The 19,705-nt window shown below is 40.1% G+C and overlaps 1 protein-coding gene across 2 annotated transcripts; it reads right to left on the bottom strand.

Moving 5' to 3' along the window:
• Positions 1–285: 285 nt before the first annotated feature.
• Positions 286–19,572, bottom strand: agpat3 (1-acylglycerol-3-phosphate O-acyltransferase 3). 2 transcript variants are annotated; one of them, XM_080037622.1, is made up of 10 exons: positions 19,355–19,572; positions 10,081–10,137; positions 9,473–9,703; positions 8,019–8,188; positions 7,693–7,854; positions 6,539–6,692; positions 6,350–6,452; positions 4,420–4,495; positions 3,971–4,169; positions 286–3,746 (listed from the first exon to the last, which is right to left on the bottom strand). In XM_080037622.1, the coding sequence occupies exons 3-10, from the start codon at positions 9,648–9,650 to the stop codon at positions 3,655–3,657; spliced, it is 1,134 nt and encodes a 377-aa protein (XP_079893748.1). In that variant the 5' UTR covers positions 9,651–9,703; positions 10,081–10,137; positions 19,355–19,572; the 3' UTR covers positions 286–3,654. The 2 variants fall into 2 exon arrangements, with proteins under 2 accessions (XP_079893748.1, XP_079893749.1); XM_080037623.1 differs by lacking the exon at positions 19,355–19,572 and adding an exon at positions 18,540–18,634.
• Between the last annotated feature and the right edge of the window lie 133 nt (positions 19,573–19,705).

Here is a 19,705-nt window from a genome sequence, read left to right as displayed (position 1 = left end):
CTGTAGCTGAATAACACTAGACTTTTCATACATTAAACTCATAATACCCAGGGATTTATTTGAACAGTAAGTACAGCAAAAAAAGAAAAAGCAAGATTCACATCCTTTCAGCTTCCTCAGAAAGCCTTTTTATTCAGAGTTAATGCCACAGTTGTTGCATTGCCATTCTGCGAGAGTCCCTGAGTCAGAATTAACTTGATTCACATGCAAAAAGTAACTGACAACTACAGTAAGAAACCATGATTAATTACAAAGAAGGAAAATGCTTTGTAAGCTTCATCTGTGACTTCAGCCTTCTGTCTGCTGTTAGAGGAGAGGCATTACTGGATTTTTTTTTACAGCTATATGACAAAAAAACTGAAAGATGAGAGAACATAACCTTTGCAGATAATTTTGTAAAAATACACCCCCAGAGGCCAGCTCAGTTGGAATCTTCTGTTGTAGTGATTCCATCAACTGTACATTTGGTTGGAGTCCGAAATGCATGGCCCTTCACTCAAACGAGCTATTGCAAAAGACAGAAGAGCATCTCTGCCATTTCTAAAAGTGATCATCATACTCATCATTTACATTATGTACATTTTTATACAGTCTCTCAACATCCTGTCACAATATGTCCAAAATCTCCTCGGGACACTTGGACAATTGGTTAGTGTCATTCAAAAAGTCTACTGCAAAAGAACAGCAAAGTACATCTCTACAATTCCTAAAAGTGAATGTGACATTCGTTTTCCTCATGTACATATTTTTTGTTAAGTCTACACACAGTCACACTTGTGCAACTCTACACGGCGTCTTAATGGGAATTTGTGAATGTATCATGATAAATGAAGGAGAATAGATGTACAGACTGATTCTATGAAAATGGTTTTGTTGATTTGAGGAGAAAAGATGGAAATTGGAAATGGTCGAAACATGTTTTTAGGACACTCATCTGCCTTGGCCTGCTTTAAGCAGGGCAATATTCTTTTTATCCGAACAGCTATTCAAACAGAGAAACTCACACAAACCCAAAAAAGTCAAAGGAGTAAGAGTTGCTTTTTGATTCAATCCTTTAATATTCTTAAGTGTTGTATTTGAAGAAAACATAAAAATAGCGTTAGAAAACAAAAGCTGACGCAAGAGGTATCACTAACTGAATCATGTTTGAGATAAAAACAAAAGCCCGAAAGTGATTTCAATTTGTTATTTGATTCCATTCAAGTCCTCAGAAGAAAACAACAAGTTAGTTCTATTTCTTTACTGAATAAAAAACATCCAGTGTAAAAAGACTTTTCCAACTCCTCAGCATCCTTGTTGCTTTGGAATAGGATTTTTACTGAATGACGGGATGAGTTGGACTGCATTCACATCTGATGTGTAGGGATCACGGGAGAAACACAAAGAGGCTAAGATACTGCAGCTTGTAACAAATATTTGAAGTAAAGCAACGTATCTGTATAAAATGTGAACTGATTAGGAACATAGCTGCTTAAATAAGAAGAGACTTTATAAATTTTTATTTCTAGTTCATTAGTAACTTAAAAACTTTAGAACAAGCTACCCAATAACTAATCCCAGTAACTTGCTATACTGGAGGAATTGTTTTCTTTCAATTTTCACTCCTTCACTATCAGAGGGACTCAGTTAGCATCTACATGTTCACACAAAGTTTAAGCAGCACTGTCTATTAAGGCTTGCATGAAATCTGACTACGGAGAGACGAAGTACACAACATATTCCTGCTCGAGTGATGATTACACAAAATTAAATCAATAAAACAAGATGTATGATTAGTGTGGCATGGGGGGGGGGGGGAGAGCAGGACAAAATATCCCCCTCCATGTCTTGCTACCATTGTTTTAATTTATGACTCGGAGATGCACCCATGTACTGCAGCAGCTACCGTTTCATTTGTCACAGTTAGAAATAACCCTCTCTGAGATGACCGACTTGTAAAATGGTGAAATATATGGAACTTCTAACTGTTAAGTGCACCAACAATGGCTAGAACATCCAGAAAAAAACAAAGCTGTCTTCACTTGTGTGTGTAAGCAGCTGATTTTAACTAACGTAAAACCTAGTTACAAATGACTTATTTTACAAACAAACAGCTTTCTACTTAAAAGATGACTAATTTTCCTTTGGTAATCAATCCAAATGAATGCACTCTCCTCCATCATGCACCTTGATGGGAGTTAGGTGATGCTTATTCAAACTTAAAGTAGAGGTAAGTGGTGCCATTTTTGTTTGTTTAATTTATTTTTCAAATAGGTGACAAATAAGCAATCCCTTGCCTAAGCATCTTAATATAAGGCAAAGGTTAAAACATTACTACTAGTCTATATGTGGACAGCAAAAGCATATGCTAACAGCTGTGAGGCTAAATGAGGACAGCTTGTGACCTTTATCAGCAATGTGGATCCACTGACAGTGGACTAAACAGTCCCATTAAACAGAATGGTGTGTTCTGCATTTCTGTCAACTGTCAATACTTGCATTGGGTGGGGGGCACATTATTTTTTCAAAATGCAAAGGAGGATGGAAATTTGATCCTGTTGGTATAAAACGACTGAAAGCAAGAGTAGAATCTGAGAAGTGAATTTAAATGAATCTGGGTGTTTGAGCTGCAGGCTACGAATGAGACCTGTAATAGATACAAGGTATCCTTTATGAGGACAGTTTGGAACCTTTGCTATAGTTTAAGATACAACAGCCCCTTCAAGTCAATATGTTAAGTGGTCAGTTCACCATAATCATTCAGTATCTAGCCCTGGAGATAAAGATAATGTGAGATGTTTATTTAGAGATATGTGCCCTGAGACTTCTGCTGCTAACCTGCTACAATGGAGGTGAACTGGTGGTGCTCAAATTATTCGATGGTGAAAAACTCAAGCTTGCAATGTTTCTTTACAGACATTTTTTTATAATTTTTTTATTATTTGGGCACCATGGATAACATTTCATTAACCTACATAGTACTGGGGTGGCAGTTGAAGGGGCACTTGTGGCCTAAACCATGCACATATAAAAACCCAAACTACCTGATTGGCTAAATAACTCAAAGTTAAATGGTAAATGTTTTTTTATTTGAGTGAACTGAGTCCCACTTAGTGATTAAAATAAACAGGGAGGGAGATGTCCTATATGTTCCAGATTGCTGCTGCAGAAACACACTGTCCCTGGTTGGAGGTTTGGATTGAAAAGGTCAGATATGGATCAACTTGTGTTCGGCCAAAAGAAAGAGCCCTTCACCACCCCTGATTGGTTGATGACTGAGACAGGAAGTGGAGGTAGGGAGCACAGAGCAGGAAATGGGCTGACTGGCTGTCCATGTGACTTCAGACAGGTTAGGAGCTTAGCCTTGGGTGTTACCAGGATTTAATGAGACTTGGATGAGGACAGTGGGTCGCTAGCTGGACTTAGAAAGATGCAGGGGAATACTGCATCTCCCCCTCTTTGTGTTCTGTGTTACATCAGAGAGCTTGAACCCCAGATCTCCAATGCTCTCTCTCACTCAGGTGCCATTAGTATTTCTAACTCTGGTCTGTATTATGTTTTCACAGCTGTGTCTCTTTCCCAGCCTGCCAACTGACTCATCAGTAGGAGGAGAATGGAGCTTGGTAGGGTTAAGACACCGCAGGGCGACCATATAGGAACGAGGGGAGACAGCCTTTAGTTTTCTTTCTTGGCCCCCGTGTTGCCGTAACTGGAGCCTGTCTTGTTCACCTCTGTGACCCCTATGAGGCGGCGTATAGCTATGGAGGCTGTGGAGAGAGAAGAAAAGAAAAGAAAAGAAAAGAAAAGAAAAAGAGTGGAGTGAATGAGGATAGCAATCCAAATGATAAACAACACTGGGCTTATAGCCAATTCCAGATCTTGACCTATCTGTTGTTAAGTCTAAGAACCACAGCCATCTGGGTAAGCCCCAAAAGTAAAAAACTGTGTCCATTTTCATTCTAAAAAGGCCACTGGTGCAGAGTGTACATACCTATGATAAGGAAGATCATAAAGCCAATGATGAGGAGGGGGGAGCCACTGACGGCCACGCCACAGGCAAACTTGATAAGCGGTGAAAGCAGCAGGGTGGCCCAAAACAGGGTGTTGAGCAGCGTCCATATCCTGCGATGGGGGACTACTGTGGGTCCAGGGAACTTGCCTTCCTTGTTGTAGTTTTCCTGCAAGACATCCTGAGCAAGACAGGAAAAACAATTTGTATATTGGTTGGTAATGAATGTGTCATTTGACCTGAAATAATCGAATTTAATGGGGCTACAACTACCATTTACCATAAATTCAACATAAACTTGGATAACAAAACACAACAGTGATGACTTGCTAGTCAAAATATCTGAGGTACAATTTTCATTTTTTTTTATTTTGAGTTGGGTCTGGTCCACATTTTGATTATGGATTGGGCTTTTAACTTCCTTAGCTTACCTTTTCCCGGTAAAGATTGTGCAACCACAGGGCACACTCTTTCTCATCATCAGGTATTTCCTCCACAGGGAACCGCCTAGTTGGGAAAGAGTGAAAAATGAAATTGGAATCAAATGATATTATTAATGTTTTATATAAATATATAAAAGATAGGTGTACACTGCACATCCCCCTAGTCTTGACACAGGCCTTAAGATTCTAAAAACTACAAAGGTTAGACACAGAATAACTATATCAAACAACATTAACTCACTGAAATACAAATAGGACAACACACTGGATGATACATTAATGTGTAACTATGCCGTCTCCGTTTATAACACCACAGAAAACATGTGAGAACCAAAATTAAGGAAAAAAACAATAACTGGACCCCTAAAAAACAAACAGGTTTTGGATGTACGCTGACAACTGTGCAGAAAAGGGGCACACACACACACAAATGAAAATTTGAATGTTGAGGATTGTGCACACAGAAGAATTTAAAGTAAGCAAAGATGAATAAAGGTGAGTGACCGTTACAAGAATAATGTGAACTTTATTGTAATTATTTTTACTTTTCATTATTCCCCAGCTCACTTAAAGCCACTACGAGTAACATGGCACGTTGGCGTCCCCTTTGGACAAAAGCGGTAGTATTTTTACGACGCCCGCTGTCGCAAAGCTGTTTTCTAGCTCGTGCCAGGCGTGTGAGGACTCTTTTCGGCTCCGTGAGAGTGGTTTTGACACTGCATCAACTAATGCCAGTCAGTGCTACACACACCTGATTGCAATGAGTTGATGCAGCAGCGTCACCTAACTACTCTCTCTCACGGAGCTGAAAGATTACGTGTCCTCACAGAAAGCGAATGAACGAGAGAAGGCAGTTAGTATGGATCACGATGAGGTAATGTGTTTGTGTTGTTGATGTAAATAATGACTATTTCAGATAATGGTTATCTGATGATGGTGAAGCAAAGCAAACTTTGTGTTAGTACCAACCGCTCATTCATTTAGGAGTAAACAATGCAGTCTAGTTTCGCTCTCGTGAAATTGTATACACGTTGCTTGGCAACGCCCTCGTCCCGCCCGTAGCCTATATCACTCTCCCTTTTAGCTTTTCTTCATTGCATTCTCTTTTTTTTCCTTTGATGGTTCAGCCCCATTATCAGTCATTATGACGACAAATAACCATCTCAAACAAGGCACCCGCTCCCCTTCCCTCACCTGGAGGGATAGGCTTCTCAAATCGCGTTGCAGCGCCACACTGAAATCTGCGACCAATACGGATATGTGACCATAGAGCCTGCACGAGCGAACCGAAAATTGGACTGGGTGTGCGACCAGACCAAAAGCAGTAATAAAAACTATATAAAAACGTCTTTCTTTGCACTGATGGTCTCGTTTGCTGTTAAAGGTAATTTATGATTATCAGAGGAAACATGAGGCTGTTTAAAAGATATTTAACTTTAACTGAACTAACTGTTGTCCACATTAGCAACACTTGTGTCCTGTTATGGCAGCTTCTCACCACAAGGGGACTCCCTCAACTAATTTTTGTGCCCAGTGATTTCAGTCTCTTTAGTTTTACTGACTTCAGTTCACCCAGCCATGTTACCACAAAATAATGTAAATGTATTCTCCGTGAAATTGAGTAAAATGAACCTCCCCCACACCTTTCCAGACATTAAAGCGTGAGTTAACCCAATTTATTTCTGTCTTATGGCCAGCCATTTACTCAGTTGCAGTGTGTTCTGAAACAATGAACGTGCCGGAAAAAAGGCCATCATGAGTACTCTTGGCATCAGTTTCAATGTTATGGGACAAAAATACAGTTGGTAGGATGCACAATGTGTTTATGAAACATTCATATTTTCCACAACTCAATACTGCTGACAGTGAAATGCATTTTTACAATCACAAACAAGCACAAGGTATCAGCGGCACTCACCGTACACTCATGTCAGCTTTGTATTGCTTTCCATTGACAATGCCCAGGAGTGTGGGAGTTTGTTTGTCTTTGAAGTTGAGAGTCACATCATACACAGCTTTAACTGTTAGGGAGGGAAAAAATACAGATAAACACCACCCATATGCGTTTTGAGCATGAAAGAGAGAGTGTGTGTGTGTGTGAACACACCTGTGCCCTTAAGACACTGCATTGTGGTGGTGAATCCTTTGGTTCGGGGTAGCAGGTGGTATTTGAGCTTTGGCAGACCTTTACTCTCTGCAACCTGCATACTGATTTGGTGCTTGCTCTCTGTAAAGCGGGTTCCTTCACAATACAGCAGGAACTGTGGAGAGAGAAGAGCTGTGTGACTTAAGGGGTAATTAGATCAACTGCTGATCTACCTTGTCTCAGATGGTGTACTGGTCAAGGTGAAAGTCTGTAACACAACATACTTTATGCCTTCAGTAAAGATGGACCACAAACAGCAGCACCTGCTGCTTTACACAGAAAAGAGGTTGAATGCCTCTTCAAAAAACATAAAAAAAAACACTCTTCTGTTGAGATTTTAAATACAGCTGGTGAACTCAGAGAACTTGTATCAACCTAGATAAGAGAAACTGGGACAAAGGGCAGAATTTGGATTTCCTCACGTTTCCCCTAAACATACCTAAGAGAAAACTTAGATATAATGCTTTAAGAATAAGTCCAGTTTATGAGAACTTATTTTTGTGGGTTTGGCAATAGTTTCTATTGGTAGTTAATTAATACAATCGACTTAACAGCTATGGAAATGCGAGCCGTCACACAGTCAGTTTTTGAAACAATTTCCTAAAACATTTACTCTTTATTGCTTTAAAAAAGTTATATCATTAACTTATTACTCAATGTAAATTTCTTACAGACTGACTTTCTAGTTGACATTTCATCTACTGTACATAGTTGTGCTCAGTTCTCCTGTGCAGTGACCGATTATTACTCAAATAATAGGTGAAACATTTAATTTTACCATTTTTTTTTTTTTTATCTAAGCAACTGTCAAAGGATGATAACTAGTGGAAAGGACAGATCAATCCTTAAAAAGGAGAAACACATTGCAATAAACCAGAATTTTCTTTTAAATGTCCAAGCCGTTTTATCTCCATTACGCATGTCTTTCCTAAGTAGATACTTCATAATCTTGATTGTGCAACCAGGTTTACAGCTTCGGCATTTGTGCAAATGGACGTGTAGTAGCATGAGCATGAATCTTGGCACATGGCTAAACCTACACACAGCTTACTACCACACACTTACATACTCATGCCAGAAGACAGAAAAACACAATATGTCTGACGTGTACCTACCCACATACATTCAGGATAGTCTTTGAGGCTGTTAAGTCCGTTGAAGACAGTAACTCGGTCCTCTTCCCACTTTCTTTTGCAGAAGACTATTTCTAGGAAGTACCAGGTCCAGCCAATCAGAGGAACCTTCAGCAGCTCGTGTTTGGCTAACACTTTTGAACTCTAGAGACGGACGACAGTTAAGTGAATTTTATGATGAAGTTGGAATTTTCAAAGTCTAGCCTGATCCTTACGAGCAGGCACTGATTCAACAATGTTTAGATGAAGGTCTGAATATCTTTTCTGAGCCACTAAAAGTTACAGCCTTATATTGCTACGTTACTGACCCCCAGGACACCAAATCTTTCACATATGGTCCAGCCACACAGGAAGTCAATCTCAAAGTTGTGGTTGAGGATGACGATGACATGTTCTTTGCCAAACTTGTCCACCGTAGCTTGGTCACAGTATAAGGTGCAGTCTGTGCTGGACCACCACTCCAGCAGCATCACCAGCTCTGCACGGAGACAACAACCCAGCATGTCAATTGGAGAGGTACTGACAGAACACTCCAATTGAACATAAGAACTATGCTTTAAAAAGTACCAGTTATAAAAGATTTTCCTCTGTATACTAGGGCTGGCCTGAATTATTCGAATATCCGAGTATTCGTTTGTTAAATTAGTATTCGGAGCTCAATTCAGTATTCGGGATATTCTTTTTTTTTTTCAAAACATTTAAAAAAAAATTGCAAAGGTAGCTCAAACTGCAGTATATTTTGTCAGCAAATAATATTTGGATATACAAGTTATAAAACAATTGTAAAATACAAATTAGACGTTCATTTAAAATATATTATCGAATTATTTGAACTTTGACCTAGTTGGCCGGTGCCCTTTCAAAGTGCAACCGGTGATATCAGCTGTAGTAGGCTACGTGATGTTACCAGAGTGAGGCAAACTAAAAGCGGCACCAAGCGCAGGAGGGAGAGAGAGATGGAGGAAGAATAGATTGTGTTCCTAATAACTCTATAGGCTACCACAACATTAGCGCGATTTCGGAAGGAAATGTAATGCTTGACGTAATGCTAACGTTAGCTTAGCTCAGCTGTTTGTTTACATTCAGCCATGCTGTTCAGCCATCATCAACCGTGACTTGCTTGCATCATGGGAATAGGCAGTCAATAATGAATATAATATGGACACAAAAGACTATCAATATTGGATCTTTGTATGGATTTATAAATCGCCGAAAAGATGCACGTTCCTGGATGAATTGATAAGCTCCTGTATGGGTTACGATGGCGCAGAGGACAGCTGATTTGGAACGGAAAAACAGCTGTTTGCCTCCACGGGGAAAAAGTAAGGAACTCTGACTTTACTACCGTTCGAAAGTTATTAAAGCATCAACAAACTACGCAGCTTGCTGTCTCAGCTCACACACACTCGGTTTCAGCGAGTACATTGGCATTATTAATGTTGGTTTGATGGTGTGTTTTTCTGGAACGAATATCCGAATATTCGCTCGGAAAAACCAACGAATACTCGAAGCCTGAAAAATGGCATTCGGGCCAGCCCTACTGTATACATGTCAGGTTTAATTGAAGAGTGATTCATGCTGAAAAATAGTTGTTTGTAGTGGAAACCCTACAGAGAATTCACAGCAAACTTTTCAATCAATCAGGTGTATGGAGCGTTTCATCTTATTCGAGATCATTATTTTGGTGTCAAATGAAACTTGCTATTTACATTCAAGCAAAAAATATCACTTATAGCCACAATATACAAAACCATCTACTCACGGCCCCAGAGGGAGTAGGAGAGCCGGCAGTTGATCCTGCGATAGAGCTGCCTGTTGATTGGCCAGAGCACACAGGTGAGGAGCTGAATGAAGTTTATGATGAGGCCGCTCACCACAAACACAAAACCCATGAGCAGCTGCAGGATAAACAGGCTCTTCAGGTAGGCCATCAGAGCCATGGCTGAGGAGCCTCGAGGGCTGAGTGGGCTCCTCTGGACACACTATGACCAACCTGACGGAGAAACAAAGGCAAGAGTCACCACGAGAAAAAACGCTTTACTGAGAAGAAATGTGGAGAGTAAGGTGGAAGTTCTACATGAGTCAGGGGTCAATTCTGACAATCATTTCCTGAGACCAGTGTTTTAACCAGGTGTCATTTCTAAAGTCGCAATGCATACTAATGTTCTGGGTCCGAGCTGAACACAGTGAACCCTTAACCTTAAGAGTCTAGGAAGATCAGACCTAATCTGTACAGCTGAGGTCAAAGTGTCTGCCAAGATGAGACAAAGCATAACTATAATCCGAGAGACACATAGGACATGCAGTAAATGTTTTATATGTCTGTTATTTATGCTTTTAGAAATTCAGACAGACGGCAGGTTGTCTTACCACGGTGGATTCGTTTATAAGCCGCGTTTACACGGTCCGTCAGCCAATATTACAGACCTGAAGAAAGACAACAGAACAGAGGTTTAGGGAACATTTTAGATTACGTTATAGTGACATTAGTTTAAGGATTTTTTTTAGACTGTTGCTTCGACATAACACGCTAGTATAGAGAATACACTGATAGGTAAAAGATTGGTCTGTGTATTATGCAAGCATCTGTCACAGAAAACATTTTCATAGCTCATATGCCGTCAAAAGTAAATCTTGGAACCAATTAGCTCAGCTGTCGTTTTGTTAGACATCACCAAACACCACAGAATACCGAGCAGACACCCTTACCTATACAGAGTTTATTTTCTTTGTGGCAATCTATGGACACCCAGTCAACAGCTTTTTTTCCCCCTTTATAAAACTTTCTCTCATTATTAGTTGTTTCTGTCAACACGAGAGCATAGGATCAAATCAAATCGTCATACACCACAAATGTCTGATTTGTTCTAAAAAATATAAGTCTCGGTTTACATGAAATTATTGTCTCCAAATTAATAGAAAATAAAAAAAGGCATCCAGTCAGAAAAAAATCGTCTGTCTGGTCTGGTGCAATGCCAGTCTGCATGCTGAACAACAAGGGAGAAACAGAGGAATTGTGCCAGTGTGTTGCACTGGCAAATATGTATTCAACCAGACACTGTCTTGTTCACTTAGCATCTGGCATGACTACATTGTTGTTCCTTGAAATACTATTATTATTTTTCACAAGTGTCACTGCAAACAGAAATTAATAAGTAAATTCCAAATACATGCCAATGTAATTATTACAATAAAGCCTAAATATAAATTACCAGTAACCCAGGACACATTGATTTCAAGCAATTCATTTAATCAAATGCATTTAATGGCATCTTTCACCTCAAGTGATACACCTATTACATCTATTAAAGTAAAACAACTCGGTAAAAGGACACACCAAGCAACCTTAAAATTGAGCCACATAATTGATGAAAGACCCGTCAATTGTAAGAAACAAGTACTATACAGTGCAATCATTCCCTCCGAAACATTGAAACAAAATACACAATAGAACAAAGTAGTCTGTGAAGGAAATTATATCTTACATGCACATCCAGAGAACTTCAGCTCAGTCTCTTTGGCAGATAAGAATACTTTATGAATAATATAAAAACGCCCAGCCCAGCCTTTACTTTGGACACACCAAAGTGTTGAAATACTGTCACGTGTGCATCTGTCATCTATCGCCTGATGGATCAGATTATCAGTCCACCACACATCTACAGTTGTCCCTGCATTACACATATATGACCTTTGTTCCTACAGGGAGAGTGGGAGTTGTGAAGAGACTCAATTGCTCAACTCACTTTCCCATACATTTGAAAGGGTGGCAAACTAAGCCTATAACACTAAATAATCTGAGTGTATAGTGTAGTGAAGACAAGAGATGAAATGTATTAATGTTTTATGGCCAATACAAAAGAAAAAGTCTCGCATTGAAAGTGGAGAAAATATTTCTCAATGAACCCTAGTTAAAGCTGGGGTGGAGGATTTGGGGAGAAAATGGCAGTTGGGATAGAGATTCAAATCCAATACCTCAACCGCTCCACTTGTTCTCTTTGGTCCCTCCCCTATGGTCCCTTCCTGACACGCTCTACACCAGGGGTGGCCAACCCGCGGCTCGCGAGCCGCATGCGGCTCTTTGCCCAGCTTCGTGCGGCTCTTCAGTTCATATCAAATTATGTGATTATAATTTTTTTTTTTTTTTTTTTTTTTATACTTTTTTTTTTGTGTGGGCCTATGTGTGTGCATGTTCGCAAACGTTTCATGCGGCTCTTACGTTCGTTTTACATGTTGTCTATTATTTAATTTTTTATTTTATTAATGTGTATGCCTGTTCGCAAATGTTTAATTGAGGACGCAACATAACGTTCGCAAACGTTTGGTGCGGACGCAACATAAAACTGCCCGCTCAGCTTGGAGGGAGGTTTTCCGTGAGTAAACTATTTGTGTCAAGTTCGCTCCAAAACAGAGTGGGAGAGTTCATATTTTTTGTTGAACGGTATGCCAAGCCATTCTGCCTTATATGCCAGGTGTCATTTGCGCATTTCAAGGCTTCAAATCTTCAGCGCCACTTCAGCTCTCTCCATGCTAAAAGTAAGTCCCACAAAGCAACATACATAGTAAGAGAAAAACGCTATTTTAAATTGTTATATTTTTGTTTGTGGACTTGGTTGAACTGAGAGTGTGTGTGTGAGGCAGTGCACACAATGTTCATTGTTGAAAATGACTGCCCTGTCGTCTTTAGTCCAGTCCTGTCATTATCACAGGGGCGGCCTTAACGATCTGGGGGCCCGTTTCAAGTCCTAGTGTAGGGCCCCCTGTTTTTTTATTTTTTTTTATTTTTTAATAAATAATGCTTGTGCATGCATGTGCAAGCTCCCCGCGAAAATAAAAACGCCCCCCCCCCCCTAAAATCTTACTGACCACCCCAGTGCCCCCCCCCCCCCAGTTCAAATGTTATTTTTTATTTTAATTTTATTTTTTTTATTAAATTTTTTTCCTGATATGTATCCTAGTTCAGAGATGATATGTATTTTTTTTTCTTAACTTTTTTTGATAGGTAGTTGCCAAGTTCATCACACAAACGCTCCAATCCACTGATATGAGATCAGTTTGCAATTTTCAATTACTAAATTAATGGTAGGACTGTGGCCACTAGAACTGGTCTCTGGTCAGCAAATGTCTTGAAAACAGCATAAGTGTGCTTGTGACATGCGTGCCACCCATGCATGTGTATAGGCACGTGTCCCAGCAGATTTTTGAAATCTGAATAAAAAAATGTAAGTTTGTAGTTAGCGAGTGTAACATGTTCTTAGCAAGGGCAGACTTTCATAAATAAAGGTTTATTTTTTTAGCAAGATATTTGGTCAAAAGCTAGTGGTCATCCGTCCCTCTGTCCAGTTGTTAGGCATCTGGCTGCTAGCAAGTTATGTTGTCTTGCTAATTTTACTATTCATCTGAGCTGAAATAAATATTGACTTTTTCCTTTATTATCTTCGCGAGAATGCACCAGAATGCTTAGATTACATGTTAAAAACACAAAAAAATCTTCTGGGGGGGGATGCCCCCAGACCCCCCTTCAGGGGTTTAGTTTTCTGACAAACATTACAATGGATACTAACATGATTTGGGCATTTGGGATTATAAATCATCTTTGAATTGGTTGTACAGCATATCACATGACATGCTATTCATTCAGGGGTGCGATGGCCACCCCACACTAACTCTGTGGCCCACCTTGGCCACCCCCAGTCAAAATTTCCTGGAATCGCCACTGTGTGTACCCGTGTGTACGATGTGGCTCTTTGCAGTAACACAGTAAAAAATGTGGCTCTTTGTCTCTGACTGGTTGGCCACCCCTGCTCTACACCAACAAAGTCGTGCCAATGTGAATGGACAGTCCCAACAGCAAATAAGAACAGAGAATTGGCGCCTCGCTCCGATTGGTCAAAGTGTCAGCTCATGTTAACTTTGACCATCAGAAATCATATACCCCAGCTTTAATCTCTACTTGTGTTGTGTATAATCAAATTGCTTATGAATAACAAACATACTGAAGTATAATCTGCTGAATATGATAGACCTTTGCCCCACACAATCAGATCCATTTCTAGATCAGAAGGTGAATCCTTAAAAATATTACAACTTCAAATTGTCTAATCGATTGTATTCTGTTTAGTAAAGTGGCTATCAAGTTTCCTGAAGAACATGATGTACGTTAAACTTTATTTGGGCTAAGGTTATCCAAATAACGCAAACACACCTAACGTAGTGTGTAAAAATCGATTTGCGGAGGCCAGTAAATTGCTAAATGTTCCATCATTCAGTCTATGCTGTTTGGCAACAAGCAGCCAATAGGGAATTTCCGTCGCCACCTTTTGCTATGGCAGCAAGCTGCAACTCTGTGTGATAGCCAAGTCAGTCAGATTTCCAAACATGCCATGAACTTTGTTCTCATTTAACTCCACATTCTCTTCTTCCTGCTGCCGCAAGACTTTTATGGAGCAAGTCAAAGCAGAAAAACCACAATGGAGTTATAATGGAGGCCTAGAGCAAAGTAATCATTGCTTCACTTTTCAAAATGCAACTAACCAGCACTACTCAACACATGTTTAAGTATATTTACCTTAGTTTTTATTCTATTTTAACTTATCACTTGTTTATATATTGTGTTATATTGTATATATTACAGTCACTGTTCGTTCATTGTTTATTGTCTAACTGTATGCACCTTATTCACCAAGACAAATTCCTTGTTGGTGTAAAACCCTTCTTGGCAATAAAATCCTTTCTGATTCTGATTCTGATGTTTGCCAGGGGAATTGTTCTGTTAAGTGGCCAAACAAGGTCCCACATTTTATTACATTTAGTACATTCTTAAAAGTTTTTGTTCTCCAGTTTTATTTTAATGGAAAAAGATCTCCGGCTAATCGATTAAAGAGCAGGGGGCTTGATTTTATTTTAGGGTGAATAAAAGAAAATTAATAATTAACGTAACGTTGCGTGCTTATACAAATGGGGGAATACATTTTGAAAGAAAAGCATGACCCAATCAATATACAACCGCCAGCTTTTGTTTGCATTTTGCACCAAAATGTATAAGATAGTAAAGATACATTTGTTATTTATTTTTATTTATTTAGGACAGATATGTTGCAAATTCATTAAGTGAGTGAGATTTAATAAGGATCAATTTAATTTGATTTTCAAACTGTTGTAACACTACACATGCATTTAGTACGATAGTTGAAAAACACATTCTAGTGATCAAACTATTCAAGGTTTCTTAATTTCCACAAATCTTTGTCATTCTTTAGAGCAATTTATTTTAATTTCTCAGGTGACCTGTACTGCGATATTGGCAAAAAGCAAATATCGTCTGATAATACTAGCCTGCTGTACTAAGTTTGCTCTACATGGGATTGCTATCTTATGTTTATTACATAAACAATAATGTAATTAAATAATAATGTATTTACGTAAACAACCAAACAAGCCAAAGGAAATCATTCCATTTATCTTGGTCAATAGATGAAAAAGTTATGTTTAGTCAACTTAAGAACAATTGATTGGATTAGTGCTCTATTTCAGCTATTTAGGTAAGTGCAATATATAGATTAGGCTGTTACATCTCATTTTGATCAAATTATTCCCAGTTGACCCACTCTCTAGGCCAAAAATCAGATTAAAAACAAAAACCCTGACCTCATCACATTATCGCATTTAAAAACAAATCAACTTTTCCCTATATTCCCAAACTTGAGGTGTTCTCTTGTTAAGGCCATATTTGTCTTGCACTGGGTCTCAACAGCCTCATATAGCAAAGAGGGCATAAAGAGGTTTAGAAAAACAAACAATGTGTTTCGAACATGAAGAAAGCCAGGGCCCACCTGTGCCACCACTTAGCCTGGAGGCAAGATTAGAGACGCTACCTGGGTTAAAGCTGCTTAAGGCCGGACAGCTGGAGTCTTTGGTGTAAGAACGGACCATGAAATGTACACCAAAAAGATACCAGTGCGCACTGCCAATCAGCCGCCACATGTACTCTGCACCTTTGTCAAGTCATTTAACACGTAAAACTTAAATTTAGCTTGCAACGACCTGCATCCATTCAGCACTATGGACAATAGATTTATATCCTAAGAACAATGCTAACTCCCATCTCTTTCACAAGGTCTAATAAATCTGGTGAGGCCCATCCTAGCCCAGCCAACCCACTGCTCTCGATTTGAACTTACCAATAGACGTAGTAGGCCATTGCCAGGACCACCAACGCCCCACAAGTCCCAGTGAAAATCATCACTGTGCTCTGGTTCAGCATTTTGGCTCCCGGTATGTCACCAAATCAAAGCCAGAATCAAAACATAAAGAAAGGGCCTTCGGAAAGCAGTGGGCAGTCACAGGCTGTCCTGCTTCATGGCCATTGTAATCCCAAAGAAGGAAAGAGGGGGATTATGATGTCAGCCAGAACACAGAGGCAGATCCCAGACCCCGTTGGAGGAACAGCTTTATCAGCACACGAGTTTACTGATGTCAAGGACCACCAGAAAAATGTCCAGAAGTAATGGATTTTCCAGTGAGAAGCAACAAAAACTTCAAAAAGATCCCTTCTTACTAGAGTCCACTAATGAATAGCAGAAAGACTGAAAGGTGGCTCACTTCTGGAAGGAAGAACACATGTACTGTAGGAAGTGTAATGCGTCCCCATCCTCTAATCCAGTGGATCAGATTAGCGCTGATTAGCAGGATATTGGCACCCTGGATAAGTCACATTTCATTAACGTTAACAAAGAAGAAGACAGGACTCTCCCCAACCAGGGTGGAGTTAGCAGAGAGGCATCAGTTATGCTTAAGGAACCAATCATAATGAAGAATTTCCTGTCTCACCTTACTGTTGGCCACCTGTTAGTACCACCTAACAGAAAGTGTCAGTAGTTTCCTTAAACAATTACTTCATGCGTGCTGCCAGACAGTGCATTGCTTCTCTCTGATCAAGTGTAACTGGGGATGAGTAAACCCAAAGCCTGAAAATCATCCTCACTCTCTCTCTCTCTCGCTCTCTCTGTACGTTATTTACGGCACATCTCTATTGCTGCTCAGCCACACAGAGATGGCAAACGGGGCTGCCAGCGGACAAGCCAACGAGAGCCTTCGGGTTCCTACACAGGGCCACTGTCAAATGTGGTTCAGACAAGCTGGAAGAGATGCAGAAAAAACTCAAGCGTTGAGGCAAATATGTCAAAGGTTACAGTACAGTCCTGGGGCCGTGCAACAGGGTGCTAAGGCCAAATATAAACTGATAAAAATACATTGTGATAGTTGGACAATGAAGGTCATTTATGTTTCAAAGCATGAAGCGGTCTCAATCCTGCACATAGCAGTGAACAGTGAACACTCTACAGCTATATAGTTGATCGTTGTGCCATGTATGATACTTTAAAGAGGTACTTCACCCTACCTTTGTTAAGAAAATAATGTTTTAATTATATCACTGATGGGAGATATTTTTTGTGAACTAACTTTTTAGTGAAAAAAAGAAAAAATATATCAAACAATCTTACAATATGTTGTTTCGTGGGGGATACATTTGGCAAGACAAGCAGGTTTAGGATTCAGGAATTACTGGAAAGATGCAGATTACCCCTTTAGGAAATTCAAAATAAATCAGGTTTTTCAAGTCACTCGTGTCAAGATATTTAAGATTATTCACGATTATCCCAGTAATGAAAATTCACCGGGATCAACATATAGTGAGCGATAAGATCTTCTATCCTCCCATCCCTATTCCCTACACAACACTTCCTGTCACTGCAGCCAAAAGTTACAAACATTCACACATGGCCTAGGGACTGTGCCCTTCCAATTATTTTCAAACAATTGGATTTGATATTGAAAAATGGTGAAAACTACTTAAAACGGCCCACGCAAAAATACAGTACGGTTCAGATCATGTAGGACAGGAAGTATTTAACTAGTAAGGTAATGAGCATGCTGACGTATAATGCCCTCGCGAGACCACTGGCATGTAAACGTGGCCTAGAGATGTTTACAAACCGTTGTATGCTCCTTACGAGCCCTGCATGCTACCTGTGAACCCTGGATGTAGATGTGGCGTGATGACCGACGCAACTGAAAAAAAACACAGGGTACTTCTTGTTGTAGTCAGCAAACATAATGGGACTAACGGTAAAAGGAGGAGGGGGAGTTAGAGGGTGAAATTGTCTGACGGCCAGAGCATGAGCACTCTGAGGCGAGTATGAACACTCAAAGTTACTTTGCAGTAAACCAGAACATTCTGGATGTTAATAACATTATACACTGCAAGTCAAGGATAACAGTCCAAGATGGCACTGCTCAGATAAAGGCTTATCTTCGTATGCAATGCATGTAAGCCTCAAAGTCCTAAAGGGCAATACTTTGACTTGATTGGCTGATAAAAAGTTAAATAGTCTACTACGTGCATGTTACTGGACTTTGAACCAAGATTTTCTTTAATTAACATGTATACACATTGTATGATGTGGTAGATCTCAGATGTACAGCCTGGGGAGTTGTAAAAAGCTTTCAGCATTCACACCAAAAAAGTCTACACAACTCCCAGTGAAAGGATGTTGCATGCTGACACACCTAGAGTGTACAACAGTTTAGATAGGCCTACTAATGTGTCTACATGGCCCTGTAAAGCCACACGCTGTATCGACGGACTATCCACACGCGGCTATAGCAAGATTTTAACACGGTTTTGGGATTGTGAGAGCACAGCTGCCTCTTGGACAACACATGAACAGTCACAGCACTATCACTGGTAAACGTTAAACAACAGTAATTCAAAATAAACGCTTGTTAGAAAAAAAAACTGTCAGGATCATCAAGGAAACGTTACTTGCCTGTCACGAACTGTTCACCTCGTGGGTTGTTTAAATAAAGGTTCGAACCTAAAGTTAGCTTGAATGAACTCCAGCAACCTTTTACGTCTGGTGTAGTGGCACGACATAAACGTAACGAAGGTCGGGACCGAGACAGTTGGCTCACGTGACATGGAGAGAGGCACAGGCGGTGTAAAAGCTTTTTTTTTTTATGAACCCAGAGACACTTTTCTATCTACTCTGCTTCATGCCACATTATATGCAACTTCAGTGCAAGCTGTTGTGCAGCGCCATGCCTCCCGAGAAAAAAAATGCCCAGGTGCCATAGCTAGCTTGGAAATGCTAAATAAACACATAGCCAGCATGCACCTTGCGTCCACCCAGTGTCTTATCGTTTGACACATGTCCTGACTGCGGCCGGGGACCTTAAATAAGCTAGCTGCGCGGTGAACTCAAAGTTGAACATCACAGACCATTCCACATATCTCCTCGAGAAAATAAAAATAAACTAAATTAACCTTCTACTGCGGAGACAGCACAGGAGTTAACACTGGTTGACAAGAGATTTAACCTGTCGTTAATGTTAAACTTCCCCGAGCAGCACAAGGACAGTCAGCTGCTAACTGTGCGCGCTAGCAGCATGCTAAAATACACAACACGTAATAACTATGTAGGGAAGAGGACCAAGTCGGCGTTTTCCATTGTTCATTTGCTAATGAGTGCTACATGTCCCACGTACATTATCTGAAAGTCAACTGACCTGTGCCGCTTGCTAATGGTATGCTATGCTAGTCAGGCAGCTATCGCTAGCAGTCAGTGTCAGTAACAGTACGCACCTGAAAATTATCCACGGGAGAGTCGGGCAAGTCAGTGCCCAAGTTGATGTACTTTAAAGCTGCTTTTTGGCTGTAAAATTAACCTCTTTAGGTTCCCCTCTTACTTATTCCGTTCCCCGTAACGCAATAAAAATTACTTGAGATCATGCGACTTGCGAGAGAGCTATTGTGTGTCGGTTAATGCCCCACATTTCCTCGAAGCCCATCTGAAGGTAGCGTGCCCTACATCCGGTCCGGGCCCTCATTCATTCTCAGATATATCATAAAATAAAATAAATAAATAATTATATTTTTAAAGAACGCGTCTGTTCAGCCCCACCATGAGCCCCACACTTCCCTGTCCAATTAATG

The sequence above is a fragment of the Ammodytes marinus genome (genome assembly GCF_949987685.1).
Source record: "Ammodytes marinus genome assembly, chromosome: 12".
NCBI lineage: Eukaryota > Metazoa > Chordata > Actinopteri > Uranoscopiformes > Ammodytidae > Ammodytes > Ammodytes marinus.
This window is presented reverse-complemented; position numbering and strand designations above follow the sequence as displayed.

Coding starts and splice junctions, on each gene's coding strand:
- agpat3 (XM_080037622.1), bottom strand. CDS start 9,650: ATGGCTCTGATGGCCTACCTGAAGAGCCTGTTTATCCTGCAGCTGCTC. Junction 8,189..9,472: donor CTCCTACTCCCTCTGGGGCC/GTGAGTAGATGG, acceptor GTCTCCGTGCAG/AGCTGGTGATGCTGCTGGAG. Junction 4,496..6,349: donor AAAGCTGACATGAGTGTACG/GTGAGTGCCGCT, acceptor TTTCCCAACTAG/GCGGTTCCCTGTGGAGGAAA.